This window comes from Coregonus lavaretus, assembly GCF_964263955.1.
Source record: "Coregonus lavaretus genome assembly, chromosome: 28".
In the NCBI taxonomy this organism is placed as follows: Eukaryota; Metazoa; Chordata; class Actinopteri; order Salmoniformes; family Salmonidae; genus Coregonus; species Coregonus lavaretus.
The window spans coordinates 24,814,719-24,827,513 of NC_140015.1; the positions used below are offsets into that span (position 1 = coordinate 24,814,719).

Genomic DNA, 12,795 nt, shown 5'->3' on the forward strand with positions numbered 1-12,795 from the left:
CAACGTAATGGTGCATTACCGCCACCTACTGTACTGGAGGGTGGGCCAGAGACAGGGAAAAACGAAATCCTACCTGCCAGCCACGTTGCTCTTAAAAAAGATAACAAAATATTTGAGACTATATCTAATGACGTTCTACTCAATATACTATTTAAACTAATGTCCTGTATCCCCTTCTCCCTCATACTAGATCTCATCCTCTCTCTTTCCCTCTGATACTGCCCACACTGTAGCAATACATGCTCCACTGTCTCTGTTTCCTGACAATAATCACACTTTCCTGTTGGATGCTTTCCTATCACATTTAATGTCTTATTCAACTGGCTGTGTCCCACCCGTAATCTTGTAAAAATAGCCTCCTCTCTTCTGTCCCTTCCTGCAGTCCTCCCCTCCCCGACTTTCCTCTGTACTTGAAATAAATGCCTTCCCTTATTATCTATATTCCACTGCTCCTGCCATCTCTGCACCATCATTGTAAATATCAGTATTTTTGCCTCTGCCTTGCTCATTGAAACTTCAATATCCCCACTACTAAGTGCTTGTTTAGCCTGTTCATCTACTACCTCGTTCCCTTCCACCCCCACATGGGCTGGGACCCAAGTAAATCTTATCTGAATATTCATCTGTTTAATCCTGCCATGGGTTTGTAGCACCTCATAAAGCAGGTCTTGTCTGCTACGTGAGCTAAAGAACTGGAGACTCATTAACACTGCACATGAATCAGAACAAATAACTACTCTGTCTTGTTTGACTTCCTCCATCCACTGCAAGGCCAACATGGCCATCAGCTCCGCCGTATATACCCCCGTTGACAGTAGATTCTACCACAGAGTTTCTAAACCCAGAGGCGCAACATCGCAAGATTTCCGGGACCGCTTGAGAAACAGACCAAACAGACCAGGCCGGGGTTTGAGAAGTCAATGAGAGAAGTGAAATATTCTTCCTTGTTGTTAGTTTTCTCGAAATCTAAAGGCACAAACTACATTCTAACCAATGTCTTAAGTGTAATAAACATGTTATTACTCCAACCTCGTGAAAGTGACATACTGACACTTTTTAATTTTCGTAAAAAAAATACTTTATAGCGAAGGAGTCCCTTTTATTTATAAGCACATGCGCAGTTCGGCGCGAGAATACGGTTAGACCCTTTGACGTTTTTCTACGCATGAGCTTAGCTAGCCTACCAACATCGCCTACAAGTGTGATTGTGGGTTTCTATTGGAGAATACGTTTTATGGTGCTTTCAAGACCACTGGGAACACAGAAAAAAACGAGGTCAAATAATGACATCAGTGATCTTCGGGTCGGAAAGTCGGAGCTCTAGAAATATGCCAGAGTTTCAGACTTGGAATTCCGAGTTGAATAACGCTTCAAAACTATTTTGCCCAGATGGAGCTCGTTTTTTTCGAGTTCCCAGTTGTTATGAACGCGGCATTAGCCTTTATTCATACTGTACCACCGACTGTACTGTCTTTGATTCTACCCAGAAATATTTTGTTACCTACGTTTTGTAACCTGGTAGTGAGAGGAAGCACAGTGGCCGGCAGTGGGAGAAGATGGAACGAGATAGATTTTGCCAACATTATGCACATTTTCTCATCGATGAAACATTTGATCTCAATACAGTTTTCTGTTCTTAAAACTATAGTCAGTTATGAACAGAGTGGACTAAGTTTTGTAGACTTTCCGCGTTGTTTAGAAGGAGTGCAATGGCGAATTTAGGTATTGCACACGCGCATTGCACAGAGTAGGCGTTCCCGAAACGAAACATGCAAATATTTGCCACAACACGCCAATAGGATCTCGCTTGCTTGTGCTTGGCTCTGCCCACTATAACTCATTTGTTCCCGTTGGAAACGACAGGCTGTTGTCTTTCTTGGGTTAGTTATAAAAAATCTTCGGTTACACTGTTAAAATAGTAAAACATTATTTTAGCATATTTTCAGAATGGTGTGGTTGGTATGATGATTTCCACCTTTTAATGGAGTGATTGTAGACTAATCGGGTGCACCACACTACCTTGATATGAGCTAGCTAGCGTCACACCGCCGACATTTTCTTCGATGAGAGGAGATTCGAGGAGAGTGATCCCCCTACCCCTCTTTGTGGTTACGGCAGCAGTGTTGTTGAAGTCGGAGTCGGGTCAAAGCTAGCAGGGGACCCAATTCGAAAAGCAGGCTCACTCATCCGGATCTTCAAAATCAAACGAATAGCAAATGCAGACTGTAGTGCCTCGAAGCTTAAGCTTCGTTGTCCGACATAGATAGATATCACGCTGTACAACGCGCTACTAGCTAGCTAATGACGTTAGCTGGGCAGGTGTAGCATCCATAACTAACGACAGTTAGCTAGCTAGCTGTCGTTTGACAGCCTTTGTCATTTGAACTGTTCAAATCTTCAATTCGGAAAGTCTTTAACGAGCCTTGGGGTATATTTTGTTCCAAGGAAACAGTTGTTTATATATATATTTTTTATAGCTAAGGATTTTATATAAGATCTCGTTTATTGAGCTATGTCGCTCCACGGTAAGCGAAAAGAGATCTACAAATACGAAGCGCCATGGACGGTGTATGCAATGAACTGGAGTGTTCGTCCCGACAAGCGCTTTCGCCTGGCCCTTGGAAGTTTCGTTGAAGAATATAACAATAAGGTGAGTGAGAAGATGAACTGTACATTTTTGTTAACGAGTCCTAGTGCTGGACCATAACGAATTAGTTGGGACCACCGTGAATCCCACAATGCTGTGATGTGGGCCACCCAGAACAGATCTTGGGTATGAACAGAACCCAGAACAGATCTTCGCTTCTATGTTGTAAGATCTCACCCACAGAGAATGAACATTACCAAAAAGTGACTAAAAACTGTATGAAGTGTGTTTAAGCTCTGAGTAATTTGTTACTTATTAAATAGTATATCAAGAGCGGTTTCTGATTTAATGATTGTTGTTTGTCTTCAGGTGCAGATTGTGGGTCTGGAGGAGGAGAGTTCAGAGTTCATCTGCAGGAACACCTTTGACCACCCCTACCCCACCACCAAGATCATGTGGATCCCGGACAGCAAGGGTGTTTATCCAGACCTGCTTGCCACTAGCGGGGACTACCTGCGCATCTGGAGGGTATGCATGCACCCACAGCCTCCTTGATACTAAATCATACGTAAACATCAAATCAAATCAAATTTTATTGGCCACATGCGCCGAATACAACAGGTGCAGACATTACAGTGAAATGCTTACTTACAGACCTTTTTAATAAAAAAGTAAAATAAAACAACAACAAAAAAGTGTTGAGAAAAAAAGAGCAGAAGTAAAATAAAATAACAGTAGGGAGGCTATATATACAGGGGGGTACCGGTGCAGAGTCAATGTGCGGGGGCACCGGCTAGTTGAGGTAGTTGAAGTAATATGTACATGTGGGTAGAGTTAAAGTGACTATGCATAAATAATTAACAGAGTAGCAGCAGCGTAAAAAGATGGGGTGGGGGGGGCAGTGCAAATAGTTCGGGTAGCCATGATTAGCTGTTCAGGAGTCTTATGGCTTGAGGGTAGAAGCTGTTGAGAAGTCTTTTGGACCTAGACTTGGCACTCCGGTACCACTTGCCGTGTGGTAGCAGAGAGAACAGTCTATGACTAGGGTGGCTGGAGTCTTTGACAATTTTGAGGGCCTTCCTCTGACACCGCCTGGTATAGAGGTCCTGGATGGCAGGAAGCTTGGCCCCAGTGATGTACTGGGCCGTACACACTACCCTCTGTAGTGCCTTGCGGTCGGAGGCCAAGCAGTTGCCATACCAGGCGGTGATGCAACCAGTCAGGATGCTCTCGATGGTGCAGCTGTATAATTTTTTGAGGATCTGAGGACCCATGCCAAATCTTTTCAGTCTCCTGAGGGGGAATAGGCTTTGTCGTGCCCTCTTCACGACTGTCTTGGTGTGTTTGGACCATGATAGTTCGTTGATGTGGACACCAAGGAACTTGAAGCTCTCAACCTGTTCCACTACAGCCCCGTCGATGAGAATGGGGGCGTGCTCAGGCCTCTTTTTTTCCCTGTAGTCCACAATCATCTCCTTTGTCTTGGTCACGTTGAGGGAGAGGTTGTTGTGTCCTCCCTATAGGCTGTCTCATCGTTGTCGGTGATCAGGCCTACCACTGTTGTGTCGTCGGCAAACTTAATGATGGTGTTGGAGTCGTGCCTGGCCATGCAGTCATGGGTGAACAGGGAGTACAGGAGGGGACTGAGCACGCACCCCTGAGGGGCCCCCGTGTTGAGGATCAGTGTGGCAGATGTGTTGTTACCTACCCTTACCACCTGGGGGTGGCCCGTCAGGAAGTCCAGGATCCAGTTGCAGAGGGAGGTGTTTAGTCCCAGGATCCTTAGCTTAGTGATGAGCTTTGAGGGCATTATGGTGTTGAATGCTGAGCTGTAGTCAATGAATAGCATTCTCACGTAGGTGTTCCTCTTGTCCAGGTGGGAAAGGGCAGTGTGGAGTGCAATAGAGATTGCATCATCTGTGGATCTGTTGGGGCGGTATGCAAATTGGAGTGGGTCTAGGGTTTCTGGGATAATGGTGTTGATGTGAGCCATGAGCAGCCTTTCAAAGCACTTCATGGCTACAGACGTCAGTGCTACGGGTCAGTAGTCATTTAGGCAGGTTATCTTAGTGTCCTTGGGCACGGGGACTATGGTGGTCTGCTTGAAACATGTTGGTATTACAGACTCAGTCAGGGACATGTTGAAAATGTCAGTGAAGACACTTGCCAGTTGGTCAGCACATGCTCGGAGTACACGTCCTGGTAATCCGTCTGGCCCTGCGGCCTTGTGAATGTTGACCTGCTTAAAAGTCTTACTCACATCGGCTACGGAGAGCGTGATCACATAGTCATCCGGAACAGCTGGTGCTCTCATGCATGCTTCAGTGTTGCTTGCCTCGACGCGAGCATAGAAGTGGTTTAGCTCGTCTGGTAGGCTTGTGTCACTGGGAAGCTCGCGGCTGTGCTTCCCTTTGTAGTCTGTAATAGTTTAAGCCCTGCCACATCCGACGAGCGTCAGAGCCGCTGTAGTACGATTCAATCTTAGTTCTGTATTGACTCTTTGCCTGTTTGATGGTTCGTCGGAGGGCATAGCGGGATTTCTTATAAGCGCCCGGGTTAGAGTCCCGCTCCTTGAAAGCGGAAGCTCTACCCTTTAGCTCAGTGTGGATGTTTCCTGTAATCCATGGCTTCTGGTTGGGGTATGTACGTACGGTCACTGTGGGGACGACATCATCAATGCACTTATTGATGAAGCCAGTGACTGATGTGGTGTACTCCTCAATGCTATCTGAAGAATCCCGGAACATGTTCCAGTCTGTGCTAGCAAAACAGTCCTGTAGCTTAGCATTTGCGTCATCTGACCACTTTTTTATTAACCGAGTCACTGGTGCTTCCTGCTTTAGTTTTTTATTATAAGCAGGAATCAGGAGGATAGAGTTATGGTCAGATTTGCCAAATGGAGGGCAAGGGAGAGCTTTGTATGTGTCTCTGTGTGTGGAGTAAAGGTGGTCAAGAGTTTTTTTTTTTCCCTCTGGTTGCACATTTAACATGCTGGTAGAAATTAGGTAGAACGGATTTAAGTTTCCCTGCATTAAAGTCCCCGGCCACTAGGAGCGCTGCCTCTGGATGAGCGTTTTCCTGTTGACTTATGGCCTTATACAGCTCATTCAGTGCAATCTTAATGCCAGCATTGGTTTGTGGTGGTAAATGGACAGCTATGAAAAATATAGACACAAACTCTCTTGGTAAATAGTGTGGTCTACAGCTTATCATAAGTTACTCTACCTCAGGCGAGCAAAACCTCGAGACTTCCTTAGTATTTGATTTTGTGCACCAGCTGTTGTTTACAAATATACACAGACCGCCACCCCTTGTCTTACCGGAGTCAGCCGTTCTATCCTGCCGATGTAGCGTATTGCCCGCTAGCTGTATGTTATCCATGTCGTCGTTCAGCCACGACTCGGTGAAACATAAGATATTACAGTTTTTAATGTCCCGTTGGTAGGATAACCGTAATCTTAGGTCATCCAATTTATTTTCCAATGATTGAAGATTGGCTAATAGGATTGATGGGAGCGGCAGTTTACTCGCTCGTCGTCGGATCCTTACAAGGCACCCCGACCTAAGTCCACGATATCTCCGTCTCTTCCTCATGCGAATGACGGGGATTTGGGCCTTGTCTGGTGTCTGTAGGATATCCTTTGCGGCCGCCTCGTTGAAGAAAAATTATTCGTCCAATACGAGGTGATAATAAATGTCATATGTTGGGCGCTGCCTGGCCTGCGCCCTATTCTAACTATTGTATCCCTCCTCCCTCTTGCTGCATCTGGAGTTGCACTCTAGCTCAGTTACTTGCCCAGGGGGGACTCTTCTTTTCTAAGTAGTTGTATAGCATCTCATGCATGGCTTGTTAAATCTTACCCCTTAGGTCAGTGACACAGAGACGCGTCTGGAATGTTTGCTGAATAACAACAAGAACTCTGACTTCTGTGCCCCACTCACCTCGTTTGACTGGAATGAAGTGGATCCTAATCTACTGGGTAAGAGATGGGGCATATGCATATAGTAGAGCTGGGACAATAAACTGAAAATAATCCACACCGACCACTTATCGTGGACATTTTGCTTTTCTTTTCATTACAGTAAATAACCTATAGGGTCCTAGTAGAGAAATGTGAAGTTTCAAATTAAATAAGTTTGCTAATATGGGTGATTGTTAATTCGACAATTGATAGCTACAACATTCAAAGTAGTAGTTTTAAGGGTAAGATAAACAAAATAACTGTGGTGCACATTAATGTTATAAACTTGTCGTTCACGTTATCGTGATCATTTAGTCAATTTATTGTGACATTGATTTTTGTGTTTATCGCCCAGCTCTAGCATATAGCCTATTGGTTTGTCAGAGTAAAACAATTAAATGCAATCTCAAATAGCTGCCTGTCCCTTTTAATAGTCTGCTAAATGACTTAAATGTTAAGCCGGTCATTGGCAAATATTTCAGCAAATAAACGCCTGTTTCAAATAAATGCTGAGTCTAAATAAATTGTTTACAAGGTTACCATGGACACAGCTCTGATATTCCCACAGTCTTCCATTAAAAACGTTTTATTTATTTATTCTGTCATCGTTGCTAGCCATGGCATCAAATTCATGGGGCTAAAGCGTGAAATGGGGGTTATATGATAGGCAGCCTTTGCAAGTCTGATCTGCAATGGATTTGTTATTATAATGTTTATACTGGTAGTATTTTCAACATTTTATTGAGCTGTCTGCATAAAGGAAATAGATGCCTGGGTATAAAATAAGCTTGTCTCTAATAAGCGCCGGCTGTTTCTGATCTGTCCACTACAGGCACCTCCAGCATTGACACCACCTGTACTATCTGGGGGTTGGAGACTGGCCAGGTGCTGGGCAGAGTCAACCTCGTATCAGGCCATGTCAAGACCCAGCTCATTGCTCATGACAAAGAGGTGTGTGAGGGCTGAGGGGGAATATAAGCCTTGCCTTGAAGTTTAGTTTGCTTGTATGAATGTGCATGTTTGAGACTGTATGAATGAGTAAGTAAAGGCTAGTTGTTGTGAGCAGGGGTTAGAACCGGTTCAAGGAGCAGAACCGAAAACCGAAAAAAATGGGGGGGAATGTAGGAACGTAAACAGACCTGGGAAAGAAAGTGATCTCTAGTGTTCCGTAATAGAATCCTTATTTCCAAATCTTGAGAACCGGTTAATAATGTTATTTTTTGTTCCAAAAATATTCCTAATGTCTAATATTTAATTATGTAATTCAGTGAAGTTATGATTCTTGCAGGATTCTAGTAATAGCCTAATCACATCCCAATTCACATCATGATGTTTAGCGCTTCAAGCCAAGCCCGCTCTTTCGCTCTCTCCCCACCCATGAAATTGTCTTATCTCGTGGCTGCACTTAAATGACCAATTAAACATGTAAACAACTAGCTTGCGCATACACAGCAAGCTGCTCCATCTGCACTAATAGGTGAAACAAATTAATGAGCTTAATGTAAAAACGTTATTTTACGGCTTAGACATTTTACGAAAAGGAGATATATGAACCATACCTTTTTTGGGGGTTCGAACCAGTTCAGAACTTTATTATGCTAGTCGGACCACTGGAATGGAACAAAATAAATAGGGGTTCTGTTCGGAATGGAACGATTGGAAAATCATTTCCGTTCCAACCCCTGGTCCTGAGGTCATTGAAGTCTGAATGTGTGTCCGTGGGTGTACCAGTTTAATAACTCTGTATGTTGGTGTTGTTCTCTGTATCTAGGTGTATGACATCGCGTTCAGCCGCGCAGGCGGTGGTCGGGACATGTTTGCGTCGGTCGGAGCAGACGGCTCAGTACGCATGTTTGACCTGCGGCACCTGGAGCACAGCACCATTATCTATGAAGACCCCCAGCACCACCCCCTACTGCGCCTCTGCTGGAACAAACAGGACCCCAACTACCTGGCCACCATGGCTATGGACGGCATGGAGGTCAGTCTATTTTACTCTCCTTTCTCATTCCTCTTTCAGTTTGGTATTGTCCATTCCCTCTCCTTATCTCTATTTAATGTGTTGTCTCTCTCCTGTGCTGTGTGTCTCAGGTTGTGATTCTGGACGTGCGTGTTCCCTGCACGCCGGTGGCCCGCCTCAACAACCACCGGGCCTGTGTCAACGGCATCGCCTGGGCTCCCCACTCCTCCTGTCACATCTGCACTGCAGGTAAGGCACAAACAGCTCCTTTACCAGCTCACCTTTCCTCAGTCCTCATTCTCCCTTACGTCAGTGTAATAATAATGTATTGTCTTTCCTCCGTCCTCAGCCGACGACCACCAGGCGCTGATATGGGACATCCAGCAAATGCCCAGGGCCATCGAGGACCCTATTCTGGCCTACACGGCCGAAGGAGAGATCAACAACGTCCAGTGGGCCTCCACCCAGCCTGACTGGATCGCCATCGGCTACAACAACTGCCTGGAGATCCTGCGGGTCTAAAGCCAACCTTCACCTGAGGAGTTGATGTGGAGGATGAGGACAATGTGTGTATTCGGAACTTGGACTTGTTTTTTTGAGTGGAAGTAAATCTTGCAGGACTGCCTCAACCCACTGCTCTCTCCTGGCTGATTGATGTGCGTATGGGAGACGGTGTGAACTCTTTGACTCTTGGAGTGTCCTTTGTTCCACTCCATAATGTCCTGGTTTACTCTGTTTTTGATATGACTAATCCCTGTGTCAAAAGGAGTATGTTGTCCTCTATTTATTTATCGTTTTGGTAGTCATCAGTGTCTGTACAGCGCCAAAATGCATCAGTGCTTTCAGTAGGTTCAACAATTCTAGATGGTCAATTCATTATGGAGTGCAGTTCCAACTGAACACTGCCTCTTGAGTGTGTTTAACCTGTTGTTTTATCCAGCCAGCTATGAGATTAATATGAAGATGTTTTGGAGTGACATATAACAACATATTTAGGGTCAGGAAAGTGGATTTAAAATGACACTCACTGTCAGAAAATGTAATTTAGGGTAATCTGGGTGTCTTTCTGAACTGGTTTAAATCCAGTTGTAGACTTCTGAATTTGAAACCATAAGGCTAATTTTAAGGCCTAATAATTATTTTAATGAGACAAGTATTTTAAAAATGGTTTGCTGGTACCAGATCACTTCCATGATTATACTGTGATAATCTGACATGTAGTGAAGTGACTGAAGTGTTATATTGATTCAACACCACAGGAGGTTGGTGGCACCTTAATTGGGGAGGACGGGCTCGTTCTAATGCCTGGAGTGGAATCAGTGGAATGGTATCAAACACATGGTTTCCATGTGTTTGATGCCATTCCATGTGCTCTGTTCCGGCAGCCTCCTGTGTTCAACACAATGAATGTCTCACAGTTCGGATACTTTGCCAGCAGCCCCTTTGGGCAAGACCATAACGTTTTCTTCATTTTGAGTTGAGTTGCTTGGAACAACTGCAGTTCCTATTCAAGAATGTGTGAAACAAATAAGTTTAGCCTAGTACTGAAGGAGAGTGAAACCTTTTTTCCCCCCTCTTCTTGTGTCTCACTATCTTTTTATTGTTCTCTGTACTCGAAGGTCAACCCCCTTTTAGCATGTTTGTACAAGGGGAAATGTACATACTTATAAATATATGAACCAAGATATTGATAAGGCAAATCTACATGTAGCTTTTTTCATAAAAGTTTATATTACCAAATTTGCTCTAACTAATAAATATTCCTTCACGTCTTTCGTAGTTGTCAGTGTCATTATTTGCATCACTGAACACACTGATAGGTCAGGATGTCATTATTTATTTAGGTGGCACAATGTCACTAAAATGTGCAGATGGAGCAGGTATGGTTCTCTGTCAGCTCCTAACATTACATTTCTCTGCAGTGTTCTTAAAGGTCCAATACAGCTGTTTTGATCTCAATATTAAATCATTTCTGGGTAACAATTACAGTGAGGGGAAAAAGTATTTGATCCCCTGTTGATTTTGTACGTTTGCCCACTGACAAAGACATGATCCGTCTATAATTTTAATGGTAGGTTTATTTGAACAGTGAGAGACAGAATAACGTCAAAAATGTTATACATTGATTTGCATTTTAATGAGGGAAATAAGTCCCTCTGCAAAACATGACTTACTACTTGGTGGCAAAACCCTTGTTGGCAATCACAGAGGTCAGATGTTTCTTGTAGTTGGCCACCAGGTTTGCACACATCTCAGGAGGGATTTTGTTCCACTCCTCTTTGCAGATCTTCTCCAAGTCATTAAGGTTTCGAGGCAGACGTTTGGCAACTCGAACCTTCAGCTCCCTCCACAGATTTGCTATGGGATTAAGGTCTGGAGACTGGCTAGGCCACTCCAGGACCTTAATGTGCTTCTTCTTGAGCCACTCCTTTGTTGCCTTGGCCGTGTGTTTTGGGTCATTGTCATGCTGGAATACCCATCCACAACCCATTTTCAATACCCTGGCTGAGGGAAGGAGGTTCTCACCCAAGATTTGACGGTACATGGCCCTGTCCATCGTCCCTTTGATGCGGTGAAGTTGTCCTGTCCCCTTAACAGAAAAACACCCCCAAAGCATAATGTTTCCACCTCCATGTTTGACGGTGGGGATGGTGTTCTTGGGGTCATAGGCAGCATTCCTCCTCCTCCAAACAAGGCAAGTTGAGTTGATGCCAAAGAGCTCGATTTGTGTCTCATCTGACCACAACACTTTCACCCAGTTCTCCTCTGAATCATTCAGATGTTCATTGGCAAACTTCAGGCGGGCCTGTATATGTGCTTTCTTGAGCAGGGGGACCTTGCGGGCGCTGCAGGATTTCAGTCCTTCACAGCGTAGTGTGTTACCAATTGTTTTCTTGGTGATTATGGTCTCAGCTGCCTTGAGATCATTGACAAGATCCTCCCGTGTAGTTCTGGGCTGATTCCTCACCGTTCTCATGATCATTGCAACTCCACGAGGTGAGATCTTGCATGGAGCCCCAGGCCGAGGGAGATTGACAGTTCTTTTGTGTTTCTTCCATTTGCGAATAATCGCACCAACTGTTGTCACCTTCTCACCAAGCCGCTTGGCGATGGTCTTGTAGCCCATTCCAGCCTTGTGTAGGTCTACAATCTTGTCCCTGACATCCTTGGAGAGCTCTTTGGTCCTGGCCATGGTGGAGAGTTTGGAATCTGATTGATTGATTGCTTCTGTGGACAGGTGTCTTTTATACAGGTATTCAAACTGAGATTAGGAGCACTCCCTTTAAGAGTGTGCTCCTAATCTCAGCTCGTTACCTGTATAAAAGACACCTGGGAGCCAGAAATCTTTCTGACTGAGAGGGGGTCAAATACTTATTTCCCTCATTAAAATGCAAATCAATAAAAAACAAATTTGACATGTGTTTTTCTGGATTTTGTTGTTGTTATTCTGTCTCTCACTGTTCAAATAAACCTACCATTAAAATTATAGACTGATCATTTCTTTGTCAGTGGGCAAACGTACAAAATCAGCAGGGGATCAAATACTTTTTTCCCTCACTGTAAGTACCTTACTGTGATTGTTTTCAATTAAAATGGTCAAAAAGAAACAAAAATAGCTTCTTAGCAAAGAGCAATTTCTGTCTTGGATGGGAAAACTGAAAACTGTCAGGTTGGCATTTATTGTCATAAATGTTGGCCTGGGACAGCTATACAGAGTGGTCACTAGCTCTGACACAACCACAAAGTCATAACATCTGATTTTAAACCTAACCTTAACCACATTGCTAACCCTAATGCCTAACCTTAAATTAAGACCAAAAAGCTAATTTAGTTTTCAGGGATTTGTACGATATAGCCAATTTTGACTTTGCAACTGGCCCATCTAGCAGAAATCGCTCAGTTCTGCCTTCAGTGCAAGATTCATGAGAAATGTCAACCTGCTGAAAACTAGCTGTTATTGGAAGAGAGGTTTGGAATTCTCATATTGGTCTATTAACTAATTTAATGCCTGGTGATGTCGCCAGGCAAGCCAAAACTCCATCCCACCAACATTTCTTACACTAAAAGGGCACTATCATAATGTTCACAATTTCAGTATTAGTGGATTCTGCTATTTCAGCCACACCGTTACTGACAGGTGTATAAAATCAAGAACACAGCCATGCAATCTCCATAGACAAACATTGGCAGTAGAATGGCCTTACTGAAGAGCTCAGTGACTTTCTACATGGCACCGTCATAGGATGCCACCTTTCCAACAAGTCAGTTCGGCAAATTTCTGCCCT

At 44.1% G+C, this 12,795-nt stretch overlaps 1 protein-coding gene across 1 annotated transcript; it reads left to right on the forward strand.

Annotated features, from left to right (window-relative positions):
- The first annotated feature begins 1,832 nt into the window (after window positions 1-1,832).
- LOC311104518 (DDB1- and CUL4-associated factor 7-like) lies at window positions 1,833-10,281 on the forward strand. The gene is made up of 7 exons (XM_084146378.1): window positions 1,833-2,650; window positions 2,957-3,115; window positions 6,456-6,567; window positions 7,382-7,500; window positions 8,321-8,530; window positions 8,641-8,758; window positions 8,859-10,281. Exons 1-7 carry the CDS (start codon window positions 2,513-2,515, stop codon window positions 9,029-9,031), a joined length of 1,029 nt encoding a protein of 342 aa, XP_084002504.1. The 5' UTR covers window positions 1,833-2,512; the 3' UTR covers window positions 9,032-10,281.
- Window positions 10,282-12,795: the final 2,514 nt, after the last annotated feature.

Excerpts from the sequence above, each read along its gene's own strand:
- LOC311104518 (XM_084146378.1), top strand. The coding sequence starts at position 2,513 with ATGTCGCTCCACGGTAAGCGAAAAGAGATCTACAAATACGAAGCGCCA. Across the intron at positions 3,116-6,455 it reads ACTACCTGCGCATCTGGAGG|GTCAGTGACACAGAGACGCG; the intron begins GTATGCATGCAC and ends CTTACCCCTTAG. Across the intron at positions 7,501-8,320 it reads TCATTGCTCATGACAAAGAG|GTGTATGACATCGCGTTCAG; the intron begins GTGTGTGAGGGC and ends CTCTGTATCTAG.